General features: G+C 47.0%; 7 protein-coding genes across 7 annotated transcripts; 1 reads left to right on the forward strand and 6 right to left on the reverse strand.

Annotated features, from left to right (window-relative positions):
* Positions 1 to 110: 110 nt before the first annotated feature.
* BDV37DRAFT_77074 (uncharacterized protein) lies at positions 111 to 2,696 on the reverse strand. The gene is made up of 5 exons (XM_032091194.1): positions 2,648 to 2,696; positions 2,255 to 2,310; positions 2,137 to 2,184; positions 1,474 to 2,077; positions 111 to 1,413 (listed from the first exon to the last, which is right to left on the reverse strand). Exons 2-5 carry the CDS (start codon positions 2,276 to 2,278, stop codon positions 176 to 178), a joined length of 1,914 nt encoding a protein of 637 aa, XP_031946771.1. The 5' UTR covers positions 2,279 to 2,310; positions 2,648 to 2,696; the 3' UTR covers positions 111 to 175.
* Positions 2,456 to 4,558, reverse strand: BDV37DRAFT_77064 (uncharacterized protein). The gene is made up of 3 exons (XM_032091193.1): positions 4,352 to 4,558; positions 4,106 to 4,292; positions 2,456 to 4,048 (listed from the first exon to the last, which is right to left on the reverse strand). The coding sequence occupies exons 1-3, from the start codon at positions 4,464 to 4,466 to the stop codon at positions 3,157 to 3,159; spliced, it is 1,194 nt and encodes a 397-aa protein (XP_031946772.1). The 5' UTR covers positions 4,467 to 4,558; the 3' UTR covers positions 2,456 to 3,156.
* On the reverse strand, positions 4,271 to 8,111 carry BDV37DRAFT_235939 (putative DEAD/DEAH box DNA helicase (Mer3); the record flags this gene model as incomplete). The annotated part of the gene is made up of 8 exons (XM_032080562.1): positions 7,857 to 8,111; positions 7,654 to 7,788; positions 6,598 to 7,579; positions 6,368 to 6,549; positions 5,604 to 6,307; positions 4,977 to 5,552; positions 4,775 to 4,929; positions 4,271 to 4,720 (listed from the first exon to the last, which is right to left on the reverse strand). Coding segments are annotated over exons 1-8 (3,104 nt in total), but the record flags the coding sequence as incomplete, so codon positions are not given.
* BDV37DRAFT_235948 (putative UDP-galactose transporter) lies at positions 8,112 to 10,817 on the reverse strand. The gene is made up of 4 exons (XM_032080563.1): positions 10,190 to 10,817; positions 10,074 to 10,103; positions 9,031 to 10,008; positions 8,112 to 8,958 (listed from the first exon to the last, which is right to left on the reverse strand). Exons 1-4 carry the CDS (start codon positions 10,256 to 10,258, stop codon positions 8,641 to 8,643), a joined length of 1,395 nt encoding a protein of 464 aa, XP_031946774.1. The 5' UTR covers positions 10,259 to 10,817; the 3' UTR covers positions 8,112 to 8,640.
* A 1,189-nt stretch (positions 10,818 to 12,006) lies between these two features.
* Positions 12,007 to 15,194, reverse strand: BDV37DRAFT_235953 (uncharacterized protein). The gene has a single exon (XM_032080564.1). It carries the CDS (start codon positions 14,619 to 14,621, stop codon positions 12,345 to 12,347), a length of 2,277 nt encoding a protein of 758 aa, XP_031946775.1. The 5' UTR covers positions 14,622 to 15,194; the 3' UTR covers positions 12,007 to 12,344.
* On the forward strand, positions 14,714 to 15,058 carry BDV37DRAFT_77105 (uncharacterized protein). Its single transcript, XM_032091195.1, has one exon. The coding sequence runs from the start codon at positions 14,807 to 14,809 to the stop codon at positions 15,017 to 15,019; it is 213 nt and encodes a 70-aa protein (XP_031946776.1). The 5' UTR covers positions 14,714 to 14,806; the 3' UTR covers positions 15,020 to 15,058.
* Positions 15,195 to 18,504: 3,310 nt separating the features above from the next.
* On the reverse strand, positions 18,505 to 22,010 carry BDV37DRAFT_235956 (putative meiosis specific protein Hop1). The gene is made up of 10 exons (XM_032080565.1): positions 21,581 to 22,010; positions 21,502 to 21,524; positions 21,227 to 21,443; positions 20,855 to 21,134; positions 20,639 to 20,804; positions 20,297 to 20,585; positions 19,979 to 20,233; positions 19,706 to 19,934; positions 19,464 to 19,657; positions 18,505 to 19,407 (listed from the first exon to the last, which is right to left on the reverse strand). The coding sequence occupies exons 1-10, from the start codon at positions 21,782 to 21,784 to the stop codon at positions 18,970 to 18,972; spliced, it is 2,295 nt and encodes a 764-aa protein (XP_031946777.1). The 5' UTR covers positions 21,785 to 22,010; the 3' UTR covers positions 18,505 to 18,969.
* Between the last annotated feature and the right edge of the window lie 1,378 nt (positions 22,011 to 23,388).

The following is a 23,388-nucleotide window of genomic DNA, read 5'->3' on the forward strand; positions in this document are numbered from 1 at the left end:
CTGTAGGGTTTTCTCCTTTTTCTTTTTCTCTTTTCTTTTCTTTTAGTTTTTTCTTTTGTTTCTTAATGTTTAAGTCTTCCTCCCCTTTCTTGAATCTTGAGCGGAGTTCATAGTATGTAACCCACCTTAGCTTCTCATAGAAACTGTATTTACCAGATGGTGGCCCGTCCCAGCCCTACAAAGGACTATAAACGAAGCAATTATTCTTCTCCAAGATCCTCCAGATTTGTTGGTGATCCTCAAGGCCTGTAATACCCATCTCGTCCTTAAGAGTCTTCCTATCAGTGGCATAACGCATGATCTGAGCCTGCTGTTCCAAGTCCAGAATACCTTCCGCGCCGACCGCACCAGCGATGATTCTGCGCCAAATCTCGAGGGTAAAGCCGAAGCGCCAGGTCTCTTTTTCCTTGCGGGGGACTCGGGATCCGGATGTAGCGCGGGTGCTGCCCTTTCCAGAGCGGGCGGGTTGTGGTGATGGGGACAACTTGTTTCTTGCAGTGACAATGTGTTCTTCTTCATCACTTCTGGTGAATGCAGTCTCAACACTCTCGGCGGTGGTGATGGACGAATGAAGGATGGGAAAGTTGGCATTGAATGAGTCTGTGCCGGGATAGAAAGGGCCCATGCAGTCAGGTTCAGTGACATGGATCTCAACGGGAGAAGAAGGTGATTCCGGAGAGTCGGTTGCTTCCAGTTTTTCGAATCGCTGAGCGATGTCTTCAATATGGACTGCGGAGGGACTGGGGTTGTCTCTGTCGTCATCGTCGTCGTCTTCTTCTTCTCCTTGCTGGTCCTGTTCCTTGTGTGGGGAGCCAGCAATGCTGTCCTTGCCTTGCCAAAGGAGGATTCGGGACACGTTCATCATTCGCAGAGCAGTGATCCAAAGATCTGTGCCACGCACGCCTTCATCATGCAGTGCCTCCATACGGACACGTTTGGTGAGTCTGACGTACGCGGTGTTCTTTTTGTTCTGAAGCTCCCTCTGTGCAGCAGTGTCGATTTTGTGATTAGGCTCTGCGTTCATCTCCGTGATGGTACTGACAAGTCCCTGGTCCGAGTCGTCATTCGAAAGTTCACTATCCGAGTCGATGTGGACTTTTATCTCGTTAATGACTTCGGCCTTTTCGAGGAACTCGCTCGCGATCTGAGGAATAGTGTCGTTGGGAAGCCAGACGATGCTTTTGTTGTGTGCGGTTTCAGGTAAGACTAGGGATTTGCCCCCGGGAAGGAACTTCATGAGCTGCTCAGAGGTTCTTTGCATACTCAGCATACTCGCAAGGTGTACCGTGCCACTCTTTGCCATGTAAACGTTGGACAAGATGAGGTAGGCAATCGAGCGAAGGCCGCGGGTACAGGAGAAGCGTTTGAGATCGTCGGGTGCCGTTCCTTTAAGAGGGTTAGATTTGGGCTGGCCTGGACAAGGCAGTCAGCGTTTGTCTGTTCCATCTTGTTGTTCTGGTGGTTTGTACCTACCAGAAGTCTGTCGCAAAGCCTTCTTCCCCTTGTTTGGCGACTTTCCAGGGCGACTACCCCTCGTGCTGCGTTCGTTCTCCTTCCCAGGTGCGGCCTTTACTGCAACCGGATCTTCGATGAAGGGCCTCTCTTCATGCTTATGTTCGACAATGGCGTTAGCATCATCCTCGAGGAAGTGAAGGTCACTTTTGATGTAAACACAAGCAAGATTTTCCAACCCCACAGGCCCCAGAGGGTTACCCCCAAGATCGAGCTTCTTGAGCACATAACAGTTCTTGAAGGAATGGAGGAAGCTGCACCACATTGCCTTATCTTTAGGGTCTGGGCTGACACTGATATTATTGTTGGAAATGTCAAGCTCCCTCATCTCGCCTGCGTTTAGCGCAACTGCCTCGCCCAGCTTGGGTAGAGATTTAACGGTGAGGTTGTTTCCCTGAAGATGGAACTCAACTACTTTTGCAAGATCCTCCCTGATACATTCAAGGAGGTCATCGATGAACACAGAAAGATCTTTGTCTGTCAGCTTCTTGTTTGAAATGTCGATCTCTAAAGTCGGATCCCGTGCTGCAGCTTTAAAGCCGGGTCCATCTGGCAGTCGCTTTCTCTGCATGCGAATCACCCTGTGTTACTAGATTTGTTCATATTTTGTACGATGGAACTTACCAGGTCCCTGGAGAGGACCCGCGCGAACTTCTCGCCGTCAATCTTTCTCTAATGGTCACTTGGTCTCAGTATTTGGCTTCAAGAACTCAATATGGAGTATAAAGGCAGGGGCCCTCACCGCTGAATAGTTCAACTTCCCCATGATTGCATAGTAAGTCGTCGACTCAGATCTTTCTTCATGATGGGTATTAGCTTCCATTAATATCAGGGGACAGAACAAATCATATAAGGCCGCAGAGAGTTGTATATAAAAGATGAACATATTTACAAACGGGACGGGCTTCCGGCCAGACAAGACATGGCTGCTTCGAGTAACATGGAAATCTCCCTACATATCAAATATGAAGTAGAAACATGGCGCGCAGAGGCTTTAGACAAGACATAGGCTCACACAAACAAGTATAGTAGGGATGTGACTGTTGTCCTACGTTAAGCAGAACATAGCAGACAAGGAGACAAGGACAAAGCGAAAAGACAATAACAACAACAATCAGCAATGGGGTGACGATACCTGATAATCCTATATCAAGGAAGAAGTAGTTTGAACAAGAAAGCTACATAGAAAGCGTTAAAAAAGAGACAATGTAGCCTTGGAAGTATGGTCTCGCGGTGATAGCAGAGAAAGTGTGCGCGCTGAATACGGAAGAGGGCGGGACAAGGTTGTCCTGTGACGAGACGTGATACTGAGACATTGTATCTTTGTTGCCATGCAGACTGGACTTAACGGAGTTTATCTTCAATTCACTGCTTGAACATGCACTGTTTTTATGACATAATTGAGATACAGTGGGTTTCCCCAGGGTGTTCTCCCTATCACAATCTCGAAAAGATAGACATAAACACAGGTCAATGATGGGTAGTTAGGGATGTATCAGTAGAAGGGATAGCTTAACAATACACTATAATATATATGGAAGGGATATGTATCCATATCTCAGGTTGGTGGGTAGTAGTAGGTCTCTCCAACCCTTGGGAAAGATTTGCATTAGGTACTGCTTATCCATTAGCCTAGCTTCAACTCTAGAAGAAGCTAACAATGTCTTTGAACTCGTCTAGCAGAGTCGGATCGATGTCATCCCAGATTTCAGGTGAATGAGGAGGCTCATAGGACTGGGGATTCTGATTGTAGCCACTTGATGTGTCAGCACTGCAGTATTGGCTTTGACTTGCAGAAGCCTCAGTGGCTTGGTTGTCTATATGTTTCTTCATGATTCTCTTATCGTAAGCTTTGTCCCCAGAAGCCAAAGAGCGCCTTCGCTTTTTTCCAAGGTGTCCAACCTCTCTCATCTCAGTAGTGGCTTGGTTGTTATACTTGGCCCCTTGATCACCATTTGAACTGCATGTCCTTGGTTCACCCACAGATTCCGTGAAGGTCCCTGCGGCCTCGGTAGTGGTTACATCTTTACCTTGCAAACGCGAGTCAGGAAGTGAGGATGATAGTGTAAACCATCGCTCATCTGCGTAAATCCAATCATCTTTTGTTTTGACATTTTTCTCTAAGCAGGTCTCTTTGCTGGTGGTCTGGTCATCCCGGTCTGTCTTTCCAGTAGTGTGGCCAAGGAGCAAACCAGACGGTGAAGGCAAATCACTGAAGCTGTCATCTCCATAGTCGCTCGACGAGTCCTTAGTATTAGAGCCAGGACATATTGGGTCTTCACAAGCAGCACCTCTCAAACCTATCTCTGATTCTTGAGAGGGCTTTTGTAGCATTTCTTGTGACCCATTGTCAGGCCTACTGTCCTCTCGAACCCGTGGTTTACCGGGATTATTCATCTTTGTGCTGTTCTTGGTGATACTTGCAGATAACGTCATTTGACTGAGTCCGTTTGAGCGGTCTATCCCTCCAGTAGAGTGCTTTCTGTTCAGCTTTGGGGGTTTCTCAAGCCCTTCCCGACAACAGAGGTGCTTGCACCTATGAAACAGTTAAGTCTCGTATCCAGAAGGAGAGAGGGGGGGGAAGAAAAGATACATTGTTTTGTCTTTGCACCTATGGTTGCAGCTCCATCTACCATTTCCAAGCTGGGTTGGCTCTTCCGCTTTGTGTGCACCCTTTGCCTCCTTGGATCTTTTGCTCTTCTTGCTCGGGGGTTCCTGTGTTTTATTCCCACTCGCCGGAGATGATATATGATCCATGGTTGTCCAATCTGTGGCTTTGCCTGCTCATAATAATTCTTACTAAGTCACTACACGAAGGGAAAAGGATGAGGGATCGCACCAGCTTCCAAAAAGTCATCGAAAAGCGAGTCATCACTGCCGAAACTATCTGGATTGCATTCTTTATTGGGTTTGATGCGCAAAGAAGTGTTGCTACGTGGGCGTGACATATTCATCGTGTGCTTCTGGCTCGTCTCGTCTGAGTCCTTACTTGAACAAAAGGGAAATAGCGAAGCTGGGAGGGCAAGTCGCAATTCTGCTGATCTCAAGGTCCCGGCTGTAAGAAGTCAGCAACACAGACTAGTTAATCCTGTTGGGAACCAAACGCATACCAATGTCATCACACATAGAATAGCACGTAATGTGCTGCTCTGGGCTTCCCATTTCTACGTGCAACGGTATCTCCTGGATACTGTGGACCTTACTGGCACTGGTTTGATATTAGCCTTGAAAAATATGGAAGACGTGAACTCTATTAACCAACCTCATACGCCGGAAATCGATCATCAAACCGTTTGAGGTCTCCGCTAAGAAACAGACATGTACAGGACGCCTCTGGAAAGTGGTTGGGCATTTTTCATTCATGAATGCGACCTCGGCTTTAAAATGAACTCTCACTGGATTACCGTGTTTCGCCTCCTACTGGTGTGTTAGCCAAGCCCTTGACGGCGATATAAGATCCATACCTTTTTTATCATCTTGACAGACACGCGTAACTTCGGAAACTCCGAAAGACGCCCTAGAAGTTTCAACCCAAAGGGAGGATTTTTGCTCAAGATCATGTCAATCTGATGAGGCTCTGCGGAATCTAGAGCTTCAATGCTTGTTATTCCAGCGGCTGCTAATTTTCTAACCGCGACAACACCAATTTGTTCAATTTGCTTCATCTGAAATGGAGATCTATCCCACACTTTAGCTCCGAAACTTCTTGCAAGCTCCAAGGCGTTTCTAACAGCGACTGAATCCTCGAGAGCAATTTGACAGTCTATGATGCATCGAATAAGCCGATTAACGTGTGAAAATACAAAGCCTTTGTCTTGCTGGAACGCAAACTTGTGCTTTTGGAACTGTTCATCATCTGGAAACTCCACCGCACCCAGCTCAGACTGGATTAGTAGTGATGCTTTATGGGCAGGAAGTGCTATATCCACTTTTATCGGAAATATTATGCCAGTTCCGCGGTTGATCTCTTTGTACAGCGACTTCTCACCAGCCTTGAGACGGACGTCACGAAACTCCTCTGCTTGGGAAATCACGGAGAGCTGGGACATCTTTTGTTAGCTTGTATCATGGGCTCAATGTATGCCGCTTACGATTTGAGACATAGTGGCGTGGCGCTTTAATGTGAGGAAGGTTTTCATCGTCTCGAATCGCACGTAATAGCGCGCCATTGCATCACCAAATTGTGTGGATCTAAGATGTTCAGTGGAGACTAAGTTACTCTCTTGGAGAAGCTTGATGTCTTTCTCACAAATTTGGCGAAGCATCTCGTCCTCATCTTCCCTATTGGCACCTTCCCTATTGGCACCTTCCCTTAGCTGATAATATGTTGGGTTCCGTCTGAGCCTCACGAATAAAAAGGTGCCAGCAAGCCATCTTATACCAGATTCAACACTTGTGACATTGCCTAACCCAATTTCAGCGTTCAGATGATCAATCAAGTTCAAATGTAAGCAGCTTTCAAGGCTTTCAGAGCCTGAGACGAGTCGTTCATAATAGTCGACGCGTTCTTTTCTGGTTAAGATAACGGCGATTGCATCTTTGTCAAACTGAGGTCTTCCAGCACGACCAAGCATCTGCATAATTTCGAGATCCGAATATTCTTTGCAGCCGCCGTCTAGCCATCCGACTGTGTTTTTGATGATCACAAGGTGACACGGGAGGTTCACACCAACTGCAAGCGTGGATGTGCAACATATTATGTTAATTTGGCCTTGTAAGAAACCATTTTCGATTGTCTGTCTGTCTCCGGGATTCAGACCAGCGTGATGAAATGCGACACCTGCAGCACTTGTAACTTGAATAAACCGTATCAGCAACCGCATATTTTTTAGCACTCATTGAATTCATTTCGTACTCTTCAAGTCTACATTATTGAATTCGAATGATGTGCTTGGTCCTTTCCATAGCCGAGCTGGAGGGTTGGACATTGACCACAGCCGAGCAAGTTCCTTTGCCGTAGCCACAGATGAATTCCTCGTGCAGCAGAAGATCATGGTGGGCTTTCTGCAAGAATGCGTTGCAAGCACATCAGGAAGTCTAGCATTCGGAGTCAGACCAAATCGGAAATTGGGTGTGTCTACTTACTTCGAGCTGCACATCTTGTCGAATGCGAAGTCATTTCCCTGGGACTGATAACCGTATACAAATCTCTGTAGCCTAACGGGGCGAAACTCTTCTGCAAAATGCTCCCTGTGTGCCGGAACATGTTGGTTTGTCGAATCCTTACCGAGCCACGTTGCAATATCCTCGGAATTTGGAATGGTAGCGCTTAGTGCAACAAATCGTACATTCGACCCGATCGTTTTCATGCGTGACACAACGGCTTCTAATGTTGCTCCGCGGCACTCCTTGAGAATATGAACTTCATCAATTAAGAAGAGCTTGACTAGCTGCATCAAACGTGCGTGGTCCTTCCATTTCCGTGTCACGCTATCCCATTTTTCGGGCGTCGTTATAATTATCTGGCTATTCTGAACGCTCCTCATCTGTGTATAATCAGTATCACCGGTCAGCTCAGCACATTGAAGGCCTAATGAGTGGAACTTCCTGTTCCAGTCACGGAACCTCTCTGAGCAGAGTGACTTGGTGGGTGCTTGATAAATGACCTTGAACCTCTCATCCTTCAGATTGTTAAGTAAACGACATATTGCCAACTCCATAACAACTGTTTTACCACTCCCAGTAGGAGCAGCAAGTACAATGTTGTCATCTCTTTTGTAAACAGGCTGGAAGCATTTGGACTGAATCGCGTTGAAGGCAGGAAAATGGAACAGTGACCGATACTTATCAGGGAGCTCATGCACAGACACAAGAACGATTCCTCGAATTGATACCGGTATGTCCTGAAATGGCGTCCTTTGTTCTAGAGTCGCAGCAACGTGTGATCTTTCACATTGTTCAGACCGAAACTTATAATCTTGGCTGTGCCTTTTGGAGCCACTATCTTGTGCCACGTATGGTCGGGTTCTCCCAACCTGTAGCCTGAGCAGGGGACTAGAAGGAGTCCTGGTTTCAATGTCTGAGGAACTAGATGCTACACTTTGATGCGGTGTGGTATGAGAGGTGTCTGAACCATGTTTGTCAGTGCAAAAAGATAGAGATATCGACATTAAACATAGTTCGCAGAGACAGAAGACCTACCACAAAAATATCGAGAGACCAGAGCTGGTGCGCCATTCTGGGGTACCTCGCCTGTGTGCAAATGGCTGTCTGCGGTTGAGAAGATAGACTGTCGCGTCCTCGCCGTGTCATCCGATTGTGCAAGCAATTCCAAATCTTAATCCACCGCATTTAGCCTTTATCCTAGATGTATAGTCAATATGATATCTGTTAAGCTTACTTACCGAATGCATCAAACAGCAAGTCGTCATCCCGGCCTAGCGCTTCTGGTCCGGGTGTACTGGCAGGAAGCTCTTCTCTGCGAGATCCGCTTAGATATGACGAGTTTCGAGCCCCTTCGCTGCATCTCTGATCAAGAGCAGTGCGCACATTGGAACGGATGGGTGTACGGAGCTGGGTGCCGGCAGTTCGTCTATAAGAAATACCTTGGCGTGGTGCGGGAAAGGACGAGTAATTTTTTCTTCGCATGATGATAAGACGGCTGCTAGTAAGCAGGGATGAGTAGTAGATAAGCTGATAAAAAGAGATTGAAAGGTTACTTAATTACAGACGGGAGAATAGGTCACCTGCTCCTAACAGAGAACGAGTGACATGGAAGCACATGGAAGCTACCCAGAAAATGAGCAGTATGATAGTTTGATTGGCACAAGTGGTCTCTGTCACAGGTGTCTCCAGAGCCTCAGGACGATATACACTTATACATTGCTAAACAGCTGAGCGCTTGGTCAGGGTGATCGGATATATACTAAAACATAAAACACGACGTTCAATAGTCTCTTTTTTAGAAAAGGGTGAAGATGAGAGGGAAAGAAATGAAGAGATGAAGGGCGGGGGGAACAGAACAGAAACAAAAAGTCACATGCACGAGAGAGATGTTGATATTCAAGATGAAACAAGAAAAGCTTCGCTTCTATCCATGCTTATTTACTTCCCTTAGGACTTGGTCCAAACGCAAAGCGTAATATACACACTGCATGCAAATCTGAGCTCGTATCCGTATCGTCAAAATCACTGGTCTCGTAGCTGCTTATCGAAATAACCACCGCTGGCGGTCCGGGCTGCATTAACCCTAACATGCCCTGGTGACGTAGGCCTAGATGTCGACAAGCCGGCATCAGAAAGGAACGGCGTACCGGGGAGTTTAATGGAAAACTCGTTTGGCGGAGGGGACACGGGCGAAACATCATCGCTTTTGGATTCTTTATCATACTGATCGATGCGAATCGGTGGCGGTCGAGGTCCCTGGCGCTTGCTGGTGCTGGAAGCCGAACTCGGATCTTCGCAAAGATAGGTCGCCACAAGTACTGCAAACGTTCCGAGAATAAACTGCAGGGGGCCGGTCAGCCCATGTTAGATTCCCCGGAGGATCTTCCAAGAAAAAGCTACACAAGCACGTACATTACCAGTTAGCTCAAACTCAAAGAGCCAGACGCTTCCTAACGTAGTAAGAAAGATGCTGGTAGCGGTAGCAACATTTCTTGCATCTCGATATGCATGGCCAATACAGAAAGATGTTGCAATCCCTCCAATTGCTTGAGCAACCACGGTAGACCACACGGCCCAATTATACCCTCCAAAGAAGCCGTTGGCAGCAATCTTTTCGCCGTCCAAGAAGACAACACCGATGAACAAAGCGGGGAAGATAGAATACACGGCCAGCTGGACATTGCGGACCCAAAGCGAGGTCGACTTCGCACTATCCTTTAGTACCTTTTCGAAATATACACCGGCAAGGCTAGATGCGACGCACGCGCCAAGAGTCGCTAGGAGACCAACAACTGCGTTCATTCGCGGAAAGGCGTTCATCATATCCTCTTCAATACCCTCATATGTTGCCGAACGTTTATGGAGATTTGGCCGATCCAGCTTGGCGGCCTTCCATTCTTCCAGCGACCGCGGAAAGGCATGGTGCGCGGCCGCCTCATCTTGGAGAGAAACATCCCCGGTACTGCTAATGGGTATCTGCACAAGCCCAACGCCCACCAGCAGGAGCAACAGCAGACCCCACCTGCGCAGTGAGATGCCCCTGTTCAATAAAATCACGCCGAAAATAGCGGTCGCGATGAGTTTCAACTGGTATGTTACTTGGAAGGGTGCCGCCTGCAAATTCGAGAGAGCGACATATTGTAACGAATTGGCAAGTGTATAAAGGCTAGCGGGGATTGCGAGCTTCCAACTGTCGCCAGAGAAAACAGCAGACGTGAGGGAGAAGAAAAGGGATGTTGCAGGAACTGTTGGGGGCGCCGTCTTGGAAACTTCGTATAAGGCTATAGTAAGAGAGATGGCAAGTTTGACAACCTCGTTGAAGAAGACCGCGGTAGACGTGAGATATCGCTTGCCATTAGCTGGCGGCATTACCCGGGAGTAGTGTAATAACTGTGTAGAAAGCGATAGATTAACGGTCTATTTTTCGAGGGTACTTCAGAAGTTGGGCAACATACCAGCACAAACGTAGTGTACTGTGCAGTTAACTGTAGCCAAAGAGAACATACAGTCAGCCAGAGATGGACATGATCGCGCAGCCATGCTGCTGATGCTGGGACGCCAAGAGCATTACCAGAATCCATGAAAAGTTCTTCCCAACTTGCCCCGGCCCTGAAGACGGGCGTTGTGCGCTTTCTCCCATGTTGATAATTTAGCAAAGTCAGTATTTCCTCAGGCGAGATTCGGTCCGTTCCTCCGTGTCAATGACAGAACGGGGCAGGCAATCAATTAATATCGACCCCTTTTCTCGAGAGTTCTATCCGCAAGTCGACAGGGGCAGTTCGTCTGACGGTTGCCGAGGGTGTTACATGCGACCTGTGCGCGTTGAGTCGTTAGACGGGAATCGTCGCACAACCGAGTTAGAGAAGTCCTTTGCGCGTGCGCACAAAATAGGACACAGGTGGAGCTCAACTCCGGCGTGAATAACTCACGGTGAGATAAGGGGGTGGTTGGCAGGAGACAAAGAGGAACGAAAACAAAGCGAGGACCTAGGATGAAAGGGGATCTGAGCTGAGAGGCTTACAAGCCGTTACTAATAAAAAGGAAGATCTGGGGTCAGGTTATGGCATTCGTATTCCTTCATGTCGAACGTGATGCAGCGCTTAACTAGTTTTAGCGGTGTGGAGTCCTTCAACTCTAGTGGTTGGTTTAGTTTTCCTTCTTTTCAGCCATTTGATTTTCATTCCATGGTTGGTGTCAAGAAGAAGTGGAATTAAGTCCTTGGATTTGCATCGCCTCTGCTTTTTTGGACCCATTCGAAAGCACTCTGACGTCAGCTGCCTAGAATCATCCTTCAATTGGGTAGAATGTAGTGCCCCTTTGGGTCGACACGCCTCGACTGCTAATTCCTGTAACTAGTACAAAGCACGGACTACTCAAGCCACCCTCGTCGTATCGAGCCGAGAGATCGCGATGGACCCTTGACGGTATTTCTGTACACAAGATCGAGATTCAGCACAACAATGTATGCCGATACATGCACAAAGAGCCAGCAGACACTTGTCCTCGAGAAATTGCGCCGGGTATAAGCTTTCCAACAAAGTACCTATGACTCTTTATTTTTTTTAGTTTCCCCCTAAAATGGATGGATCCTAGGATAGCTAAGGCCTCGATCGAACGCCTGTTATTTCCTAGGTTGTTTCGGGAGCTAAGTATCATCTACAAACTGGATCTAGGTTTAGTTCACAGGCCATACCCACGGGACTCGGAACCAGAAGTCCTCTGCTCAACACTATCTCTAACGTGCCAATGAAATAGTGACTCTTGGTGGATCTAAATATATCAGCCCGTCATCTATCATTCATAGAGCTCACGCGACCTTTTGTGCATCGTCCTTCCACCTTTTATTCGTTTTGCTCTCTATTCCATGAAACCACATGCACTTTGTTCCCTTGCATATACGAGGGGCCCTTCTAGTTGAATTTCGTTTGAAATATAAACTTCACAGATTAACTCTATTGCATTCCGAGATCGTCAGACATGCAAGAGCTGTTGCAAGTAGAACCCTATCGAGTGAGAGCTTTTGACTTGTGACTAGCTTAGGTGGGCAGCGAAGCTGAGCTTGGACGCATAGAGTGGCTGAGTCTGAATTCATAATCAAAGTATGTTTCCCATTGCCCGAGTGGGTCATGGCTTCTGTGCTTCTCGACTAAGGTGCCCGATCTGAAGGACAAGAGAAGGACAAGTAAGGGATACAGACCACTGGAATGTATCCTAGCCAAATCTCGGAGATAGCTGATCCCGCGCCGAGTATACTATACAGACTGTGTATCTACTACGCTTAGGCCTACGGACCCGGATATAAAAGTTACAGAATAAAGATAGCATCTTGAATCATATTTGAATTCATGGGCAAATATTATATATACATAGAAAGCTAGATTAGTCTATGTTTATTCCTTCTCCCTGGGCATTAAGAACCTGTGAGTAAGTACAATGTATAAGAAAATGGCTTTGTCTAGCCAGTCATCGTGTGGTATGTAAGAACGACAAGGAAATGTATGGAACAGCGAATGGTAGGTAATCAATCAAGATGGGAAAAGATCAGAGAGTGAGATAGTGATAGAAATAATGAGTGTATATAATAAGAATTAGGAAAAGTGTGACATGTGTTGCAGGTGCGTCAACCAATGACGAGACCTAGGGGTATAATGGCGGATGAGTGATTCGTTCATGACAGTAATAAAGGACCGGGGTGTTATGGAATGTGACTGGGTACAGTCTGACTTTCAGTGTACTGCTGTAAGGTTGGCATTATCATTACCTCCCCACCCCAAGGCCCAAATTGGGAAATCGTCCGTTTCCTTTCGTTCCTCGGCGTCGCCTAAAACGATGGCCTCGCTACTATCGGTACGTCGCCTTGAATGTCGCCGTTGAACTGGTGGTATAGCCGGAGGCGGGTTGCGCGGGGGCGGCTTTTGTGATGGGAGGGGAGAAAAGCGATGTATAGGAAGGGTTGGTGTCAATGGGGAAGCTCCACTGGTTGCTGGCGAAGGAAGACTTTCCGAATAGATCAAGCTAACTCGAGGGGACGCGTTCGAGTTTATGGTTTTCTGTTCTGCATCAGAAGTCGCGCCCTGGGAAATGGAGCCGTCCTTATCAAAATGGTTTGCACCTTGGCCTTTCCGTGTCATAATAGGAGGTAGTCCAGGGCTGAGTCGAAGGAAGGACATGTCGGACCCGTAGAATGAGTCCCGTGAAGGCACCGAGAGCATAGAATTTCTATCGGGCTCGTGGCTATCTTGGTAACGGGCTTCATGGAAAAGACTAGGGGTTATTTTGCCTTTCCGCTGTCTCATTGCTTCGAGTAAGTGCTCTTCTTGCCTTGTCACGGCTATAACTCGGCTTCTGCGGTTCGACTGGCTCTGCTGGAGACGTGCCCTCTGAGAAGGTTTTCGTGCTTGGCTAGCCATAGGATCGGTATTGAGGAAGTCGGGTTCTGATATCGTGGGTACACCGCTCGAACGGTGACTCCTCGTTTCAAGGGTCGACCTTCCCGCAGACGACATTGATGGGTTTCGTAATATGGTTTGCTGTTGTTGACGGGCAGACTGAGACCCACGGCTACTAGCAGACATTGAGTAAGGTCTCTCAACTCGTCTCAGTGTTCCTTTCGTGGTTTGTGCTGCAGAAGCTGTACATATCTCAGCCTCGAAATCAGCGTAGGTCGTTACGCTGTCTCTTATGTTTTTGTCATGTTTGGCTGGCGCTTCCTCCTCATCCTCTTCGTCTTCTGATGATGAAAGACAAAGCACGCTCGATTTATTAAGATCCACATTTTTCAGAGTACTTTTACTGCTCTTTTTCGACATTGAACTTTTGTAGGCAGAGAGGTTTTCGCGTGAGTCAGCGTGCCGTGCGTTCGACGAGTCAGAAGTACGATTGTTGTGTGGGCGGGAGAAAGACTTGGGAGACAAGTATAGTTCCCTGCTCCATCCCCCGGCGGAGCTATTAGATGGAACCTTTCGCAAAGAGCTCCCTGTAGACTTTGTATCACTTGCTTGTGGTTGTTCACGGTCCCGTGGTCGTAAATGCAACTGACTGGATCGGGTCGGTTCACTAGGCTGAGGAGCTTTCTGGAATTGGCTGTATCGTTTCAAAGCCATCTCCATCTCACTGGTGCGTACTGTTCTTTCAAGTGATGGATCAAGCCAGTTTGTGGTGCCTGACTCATAAATCGGTGAAGACTCGCTGGCGACGTCAGTGGCTTGATGACCCTTCATTTTGTGACCCGAAGGAGGAGTTTTGGTGACTCTCTTTGTAGGTTCAGGGTTGTCAAAATTCTGTGGTTTGACTGCGGGATGCTCGGAGGTCATTGATATTGCAGACGGCGAATTCACCAATCGTTGCGGCGACAGCATGGGAGCAGCATCCACTCGTGGTTTTGGGAATAGGAGAGAGAGATCTATTCTGGGTGGGCGCATTTTCCGTTTCGAGTCCTTCATAGGACCCTTCGGTTGTTTCAAACCAAAGCGTGGCTCGACATTGTGCTGCGCTCGAAAGCCCTTCTCTTCAGTCGCTATGGAATCTTTTGTCGTATTGTGACTTGGATTAGAGTCCAGAGTAGAGTTGCGGGAATTGAAATAGGAAAACAGTGTAGATGAGGAGCCGGATTGCTGAACCCTTTTAGAGTGCGTGGGGATAGACGGTGGCATGGCATCTTGTGATCGATATTCCTGCCCGAGCAGTGGGGATGATGCTCGAACACGGAGATGTGGTGGTGGTAAAGTTGCTTCAGGTGTAGGCGTAGGGAACGCAGCAAAACCGCCGCTTTTCTTCGACTTGATATCCGGGGCTCTCATGAAGCTAGCCCCTCGCGATTTTCGGTCTTCTCGCCGGGATTGATCTTGAGGCATCGGAATTTCAGTCGTACCCAATATCTTCTGGGCTTTCGACGTTGATTCGCGTCTCAAATCTTCATGGCTAGCATTTGACATATGCATCCCGTTCGACAACGCGTTTACACTCGATGTCCGCATTGGTATCGTCATGGTCTGCTGGGGCATCTTGGAAGCTTCGATCACCTGAACTTCCGTTCTGAAATTTTCGCCTTGCCCAAACCGGTTGTATCAATAATTGCGATTGTCGCTGGCGGCGATTGTCGAACGAGAAGTTCTAATGCTGCGCCGAAGGAGGACGAGGTTTTGTGTAACCCAATGCGTCTCAGGTGCTGGTTGACGTGGGTATAGATATGCTTTGGTTTATTTTTCTTGTTCTCTACCCTTGGTCCAGGATTGGGCTTTTGTTTCGCACTTTTCGACCCCAAAATACCAGTGTCCTTCCCCACAGTGAGTCGGTGAGAAGCTGTTCGGTTCAATCACGACGAACTTTTCATTTCCGATCGCCACTAGCTCGTCGACAGCATACAAGATCCAATTTAGGTAAATCGAAGTCCCTGGTGTGAAGAGAGCAGGGAACAGGGGTTCTAACTGGTGGGGGGTCTTGACCCGGGCAAGAATTGGTAAGAAAATCGTCAAATATTGCTAAAAGGAGCGGGTCACAGATGTCCTTTTAATGATGCAAAGGCACAGCAAATAGACAAGGAATTGATCGGAGACTAAGAGTCCGCCCGAGCGAGCCTAGGATATTTATTAGGCACTATAAATTCGGATTACATTTGGACAGCTGAAGACGGGGTGGGAAAGGATTTAGAACGCTCAGTACTAGTAAATTAATTCTAGCTTTTAAGGGGCTAATATGGGAAAGGTATCCAAAAAAAAAAAAAAAAAAAAAAAAAAAAAAAAAAAAAAAAAAAAAAAAAAAGAAAATGAAAAAAAAAAAAAAAGCCCCCAGGCAATCTAAAAAGCACGCATGGACCAACAACTTAGTTACGCGCGATTTGTTCTGGAGAACCCGAAACAGAGAGATCCACGTATCCTCTACGTACTCCATTGAGTGCGTGTTCTCAGATGGGACTTCACCTTTGTTGGTGGAGCATTGAGGGCAGTACCGATAAAGCCCGAATAAGAAAAGAGAGGAAAACCGCCACTGAATAAGCTCCATCAAACAATAAACGGGGTAGCCAACTTAAATTCAGTGTCCATAGTACGGAGTACACAACTCGATAGTCCTTGTCTTAGCTTCTTACAATATCAGTAATTATCGGCAGGTACCACCCATGGTTCTATCCATTGTCTTCAGTCCAGAGTGGTTCTGGGTTAGTGCGGTGGACCGGTCAGAGACCAGGAGTGTGCACTACTACTTAGTACTACTTAGTACTATACGTAGTAGGCGACCACCATTCAATCATACCACCACTCACGTAAAAGAAAAACTAGCCAAATCATGGTCAATTGTCCCTTCAGTGACGTGTGTACGGCGACAAATGGCTTTCAATGGGTAAAGTTTCTCATATCAAATAGCCAGGTAACTCGAGATACGTGGGCAATACTATGGTCCAGGATAGGTCCTTCTTGGTTTTGGTATAGCTGCAGGGTCAATTAATATAACAGGCATCACTAGTACGTTCAACAAGGTTGGTTCATAGCAGTTCTTTTCCGTTCTTCATCTTAAATTTAAATCCTTCTAGGAGAATTACTGCCGTCGACGTTGACGCAGCAAAGTTCAAATCAATCCTCCGCGGCCGAGATACACGAGGCGGACACGTGCAGCTCAGCTCCCACGCGGCTGTCCGCCGGCAATCCCAATGTAATCCTTCACTGTGGTTGAAAGGTCGCGGTCTCCATTGAAATAACGTTAATAGTCTCAATGGTATTGTTTTTGGTCTCATTATTCTCTCTAACCTTCCTTGATAGAACAAAGCAATAGATTGCGGATGACTTTGCATGGTAGGGCACGAAAGCCATAATTTCCACACCTAAGGCCCCTTTAAGGGGCTACCCAGGAGCACTATCGGTTCTCCACCCGTTCTGACAACCACTCGATCCATGGGCTCGATCCCGAACTACTACGGAGTAGAACGAAGAACTCTGGAAATACTCATTTAACTTTCCTCAAGCCGCGCCCGTCTTTCTATCCCACCCGATGAGTACATCCAGTTGTTGATCACCTTCCCGCGCGCCAATACCATCTTTAGCCGTCATATCGGTGGAGTCACAAGTGCCTCCCGTGCAATAGTCTCTCAATCTCAGAGGAACAAAGGTTTTCAACAGTGATCACCGTGCCGCGGAGTATATCGGATACGTCGTCCTACACCAATGGAGCAATGCGGTTTGTCGTCCGACCCATCTGTTTCCCGCTGATGTTCGCACGACTTGAGCAGGGGATTTACGTCCAATGATCGGGGTTCGGTGCTTGACACGCATGTGCTTGAATCCCAACCTTGAAAGGACGATCCAGTGTTGCCCCAGGATGCTGGGATCGTCATCAATAGTCGTCAAGTCTATTTGATTATTTCCATGGCAGGGCGGAATAAACATTAGGCCTCACTTTCCCGTGGGAGGCAAAGATATGCTGTCATGAACCTGCCCGGCTACTTGTGGTTTCACGCTAGCAATTGAATAATGGTCTCAAGCTCTCTACTCCACAGAGATGCTCTTCGGCATTGAAGACCATCTTACATGCGTCCAAAGTATGGGACTTGCAAGGTTTAGCCCCCTACTTCATCCGCCGCAGCCACCAGAGTGTATGTATGTACCTACCACACCTGTACTGGTGTCGAATGCGCTGTTCAAGCGGACGGTAGAATATCTGAGGCGTTCGTTAGTGAGATAATGATGCGCAGAACTAGTAACTGTTCGCATTTTGCCCTGATTACGTGCATCAAGGGTCTGTCCTCTGGTCTATTGTGTGTAGTGCAGATCTGCCAAGCCACCAACGCCTCTGTCTATCCGACTTGCTGGGATCAATTGGGTTCTCCGCAGAACGAAAATAGGGGATCGACTAAAGATGACAAATTGCTAGTGTTTCACTTAAACACTCGGTACGGAGTAGTAGAGTCGACAATAGGGGCTCAGCAAAAACACCCTGTCTATGCGCCTTCGACCGTCGGTCTGCTGGGTGACCAATTCCCCACGCGGGGCATTAATGAACTGAGACGAAGCCACAAAAAAGGAGTCGCTCGCTACCGATCAGATGCTGACAGGCGATGCCATTCAACTCGGCAGTGTCAAATTGCTCCATCGCCAAAAATAAAAGTGCAACTATTCCGAGTTCAACCACGGTCTGATACCAATGTATTGAAAGCCTCGAGCAATCGCAATAATGGACTTGCAAAAGAGCCGCTCGTAACTGCCGGTCGCGACCATTACCAGTGGATGACTTTGTTTTAACGTTGAATTTTTTTTTGAATTTTTTTTTCTCTCTTCTTTTCAGTCTTCATTCGGCTGATCTATAAGTATCCCACATCCCTTGCAATACAGAGTATGGTCGACCTGGATCTGATCAGGCGCACAGAGGGTGACATGGATCCCACGCTGAGAAAAACCCACCCGTCCACTTAGACTACTCCAACCATAGCAACAATCGATCAAGTACAGCCCACAATACGGAGAACACAGGACAAAGACGGAATACAGGCGTGGATCGGCTGAGCTCAGGCCTTCTCGTACCCCTCATTATGATTCCAAATCTGACGAGTTCCCCATCAGAATTCTCCGCTCTAGCTCTTGATTCGCTCCATGCACGATCACGGTGCAAGGGGTAATCGCTGATCTGGGCCCGTCAAAGTGTGCCTTGCAGTTGATAAAGATCTCAACATTTCAACATATCTGATCGTCCTCCCTCCGGGCTAATGACACATAACCGAATGTCATCAGAGATCCGAGAAAGCATATCTGCCCTACAGGATGATCCTAAATCAATGACGCAGGAATGTATCCGAGGTCTCTGAAGACACTACGGTAATTTTAGAGAGCTTCATTGTTGCTGAATATATCAGTGATTGATGTCTCGTTACATACCAGCGGCACTTTTTTTTTCTTGGAGCAACTACCCGTTATTTTCCAGTTTCAGCCCATTGTATATGCGAATATGTGACCTACGGGTACAAGATGCTCCACTATGAAATCCAGTTTCTTCACAACCCACCTTCAAAAGTGGAATACACACTAGGTATCAGTCCTCTGGGTTTTCTGATATCTTTCCTGGGTACCCTCCCATAACAATCCATCAGACGCACATTGCTTTTGCCGAGGCAACCAAGCCTCAGCCTTTTAAAAACACTCTCCATGAAGGTGATTCTCAGTAGAAACACTTTGCCTCCATTGCCTCTGACGCCCTGTTCAAGTGCTTGCCATGTTTCAAGTACCTAGCCACTCCCTTTTCTTTTCATTTCCCCCTTTTTTTTTGTTGCTTTTTTTCTGATCCGACCCCAGCACCCTATCTTCCCCGTCATTAAAAGCCATAATATCATGCCAAACAACCACTATACGCTATCAGAAACATCCTCTCAGTCTAGATGCTCTCATGGTCGCTCGTCTCGGCCCCAACATCGATAAGCTTAGAGTAATTGCTTATCTTACGCCTTTTCCTGCCACTACGTCGAGGTCCCTGACTGTCAGATGTCCGCTGGCTCGGTACCCTAGCTTTTGAGCTCATGCTCTCATCAGTGAGGAAGCTGTTATGCAGTTGCTCCTCTGCAGCCCGGTCATTCTTATCAAGGTCGTCGGATTCATAGCTCTCATTTTTATCACTATCCGGTAACGGCTTTCTCTTGTGATCCGGGCTCTTTACCGGCAGATCCTGCAGGCCTCCGGTGGAATTATGTGTCTTCTGTCCGAGCCCATCAAATGGCGTGTTCCCAGCTATAGTAGGAGCATCAAGGGGGTCAAGCTCTTGGCTGATGGAATTTGGATCCAGGTTATTCGGACCATCCGGACTAGTCAGGGCGTACTGTGATGATCGTCAGTATCCTTTGCTACCTTTTGAAAGACTAGTATGCAACTTACAAGGTGTTTAATTTTCACCATGGGGTGAAATATTTCCTTCTTTAACCTTTGGCGGACATTCTCTGATTGTGGGACGCTATACTTTGGCAACCCCCGTCGGGCAAATCCCTTGAGTTTATAGCCTGGTGTGGGTTGAACGAACCCCTTCTTCTTCAGAATGTCGGTTATTTGGATGATGGTTTGCCCGTTACAGTCTGTTCGCGGTCAGTTTGGTCCCAGCGCAGTTTTCTGTGTCGTCTTACGAAGCTTTTGTGTAAATTCTGAGATCTTATTCGGAAATCCCTCATCTAAAATGATCCTTAGAGCTCGTCTTAGGAGTACGAGGCTGTTCATTTCCTGGAGCAGCTGGGCATCATTTGGCCCCAGCAAGCACTTATAACAAGCATGAACGTCAGGGATTTTCGGGTCATTCGGGCCATCGAAACCATAGCACAGGAGGTGCTGATGCGTGCCACAGAAGACACATTTTAACTGATAACATTAGCCCTGCTTCTTCAACGCCCCTATAAACGTACCATCTCTGTTTCCTCGCCGTTCCACCCACACTGACATCTGACCAGGCCCTGAGATTGGCTCTCAGAACGAGGTAGATCGAGCGTCTGCTTTTGCAAACGTAGGTGTTCTCTGATTTTTGTAATTCGTTCCTCCGGGAGAAACCACTTTGAGTGCAATTGTGTTGTAGAATCGTATTCATCCTCGATTGCGACATCAGGGTTGATGGGCTGTGTTGGTATGAGGTCACTATCAGAGTAAGAGGAAGATGCCTGGGTCTGCTTTGGTTAGAATTCGTATTCTAAACGAAGTTACGACTATCAAGATTCAGGAGCACCCACTTGCATCATATTTTGTAGCTTTCGCCTATCGGCAATGTCTTGCGTTGTTTCTTGAAAGCTACTATCGTCATGGTACGTTAATGACCGGTCCAAAGCCAGATGATCATCTGAGTCAACGCCATTTCCTGCTTCAATGCGGCGCAAATCACTCGGCTCTTCGCCAAATCCAATATCGTCTGCTCTTGAAACCTCATCTGTGTACTCGATCTGTGAAGGTACTGTGGGTAGTGTTTCCGACCCCTCAGGGTCTGGCCCCGTCCATTTAAGAGATGTGACCCTAAGCCCAACACTGGTCTCGTTAGGTAGGAGTGATTTGATTTGGCAAGCACGGGACATGCTCACGTATGCCATCCACTGTTCATCGTCCCACATGACTGAGTCTCTTTTCTCCAGTTCTCATTAAGTGGATACCTTATCGTGTCATTGTTTGCCATAGTAAAGCCCGGAGGCTCATAATCAGAAGGGCAGTCTTCCGTGTAGAACAAGTTCACTCCCAAGTTGCGTTTATCTATATCAAGTTAGGTCATCATCTCTGTGGTTCTTGGAGGTTTGCTGTACTAGGCAGAATAGGTAGAAAGGTGCTGAGTGTTATCAAACGCCTGACTATCGTTTCCAGCCCTACCCTGGCTGATTGTGCCGATCTCATATCAGCCACGTAACCCACAGGGTCTATCGACAAGCTCTCTAAGCAATGGTCCACATCTCTTGATCCTTTCGCATATTTGAATGAAAATGTATACGACTCCAGGACATTTTGCGGCGCATCCTTGTCGACAAGAATGGTCAATTGGATAGCTTCAAGGATATTTTTGCGCAAAGCGTCGAAGATGCCATTCTCCTACATCAGTCAATGAGAACACCTAGTGAAAGATAGCGGGAGTGTGTATTAAGATAAAAAGGAGAAGGGTAGGAGTGATTCGCAGATCGTACCAGAACGTCGAGTATCATGTCTGCCTTAGGATCCGTGCCGCGTATCATCACCTTGAGTGGCTGGCCTCTCTTTCCATTACCGAATGCGATATCTGGGTCGCCTCCATTAGTTTCATGACGTGGTTTAGGGTCGAGGAATTCTCGGTATGAATATCTGCGTTCTCGTTGGGCCTCTTTCAGGTCTCGGTCGTCAAAGCAGGGAAGTGGTAAGAACTCCCTATGATGGATACATGAGAATGGCAATCAGATTAGGGAACACGGCCGGCGACACGCACCGAAGATAAAACAATGTCCCAAACTAGTCATTGTTTTTGTAAGCAAGTATTCAAGATAGTTCAACTTGGATACGCTTACCGATACATGTAGCATAATTTGTACCATCTCTAAACTTTGTTGCTGCTTCAGAGACAAGCCCTCGGATACGGCCGACTTGGTCGGATTCTCAACTTCAGTCTGTGTCTTCTTCCGGGTAGCAGTCGCGCTCTGCTTATCGTGAAGAACTCGGGCGGACTGTACCTGAACAGCCGATGCAGGCACAGTAAACTTGATACGGGCCATGATGGGGAATCACGCATAGAAAAGAATGAAGCTGGGGCAAGGAGAGCAACGATTGTTGCGGGATGATTGGTCAAACTGCGCACTCAGCTAGCGGACTGTCTATCATAGATCCAGAGTCAAGTTGACGACATAAGGTGAATACAGGTTAAGGTCACGGGAGGCTCGGGTTGTTTCCTGTCATGAGCTGTTTCGGCTTCGTTTTCTCCACCGTAATGCAGGGATTGCCTTCTGTTTGGAGCTATAGTTTACTTTTTCCTATTGATTTATTAGACATATTCCTCAGACTTGGGTTCCTTTATACATCCAGTTCAAGCCGATGCACGAAGCAGAAGTTCGTGTCGCAAGAGGTGAAGTTGGAAATATAGATGTGTTCAGAAGCCGATCAAATCCCGTGACTTTGGTATGTGAACCATTCGTACCAAAAATTCCGTTTTTGGTCTTGGTTCTCCCTAGAAAGAAGGTTTTTTCTGCAGTCCCCACCGAGGATTGAGAATACCTCAGTGAAGGTATCCGACCTGTTCCAACTATCCTGGGGTAAAACGCAGCTCCACTGTTACTAGAAGACTCCAGGAAGCTTACTACTATGGAAGCTAAATATAGAAGCGGACGGTTATCGGGGACTAGCGAATACATTGACGGCTTGACACTTTTGCAGAAAAGTACTTAGTAGTAGGACATCTGGCTGGTATACGCGACCGGAGAGAGTACGGTACGCATTTACCTTGGGAAACAAAACTCCGGCTGAAACAGCAAACTGGCAAATTTCCATGGTACTTCAGATTAGTCCCCCCTCATATAGAATATTGTACGAAGTACGTAACTCTCTTCCCCGCAACACAGTACTATTCTGTGGATATATTACAAGACTGCTCCGCTGTCACAGTTCCTGCCAATAAACTTTTCTACAGATCTGTGTCAAAGTTCTAGCCTTCTTGGGAATAAGAATAGAATACTAGTACCTAAAGGAAGCACTCTGTAATACCCACCCATCTCGTGGTTTGGCATCTATTCTAGTCAGTGTAGTATTGCCCAGTGCAGTGCTTGTCAAACGTTGTCGAAAAGGGTATAGCGTGCCTTTTCAGGAAAAGTATTCCCATAACTCCAAGATAGCATCAACTCCAGTTAGTAAGGTTCGAATTAGGTAGTTCTATGGAAAACAACCTGAATCTCATTTAATGCTTATCCCTATTATTTGTTGCTTAACCCTCTCACCCTGCATCGCATCCCTACGTCTTTGTGATTACCCCTGGTATCTGTAAGGAAAAATAAGTGGGCCCTTGTTACTTTTGGGTCCACTATCATCGCCGTTCTTTGCTTCATCCACTGTCTTTTCTTTTTTTTTTTTTTTTTTGTTTTATTGTTTTTTTTTTTTTTTTTTTTTTTTCTTTCTTTTTTTTTTTTTTTTTTTTTTGGTTGCATCAGAGAAGTCAGTTTCTTATCATTCCAGTCGAGGGCTTCTGATAAGTCTGGCCTTTGCATCGTATTGTAATTTTCGGAGTATTTCACGTATAGTGGCCCCTCCCTGAGGACGTGCAGGTTCCAGTTGAAGTCATCTGAGCATAGAGGCTCCTGATTAGGAGAGTTATGTGGAAGGGCAACAGAAA

Source organism: Aspergillus pseudonomiae (assembly GCF_009193645.1).
Source record: "Aspergillus pseudonomiae strain CBS 119388 unplaced genomic scaffold BDV37scaffold_2, whole genome shotgun sequence".
Taxonomy (NCBI): domain Eukaryota; kingdom Fungi; phylum Ascomycota; class Eurotiomycetes; order Eurotiales; family Aspergillaceae; genus Aspergillus; species Aspergillus pseudonomiae.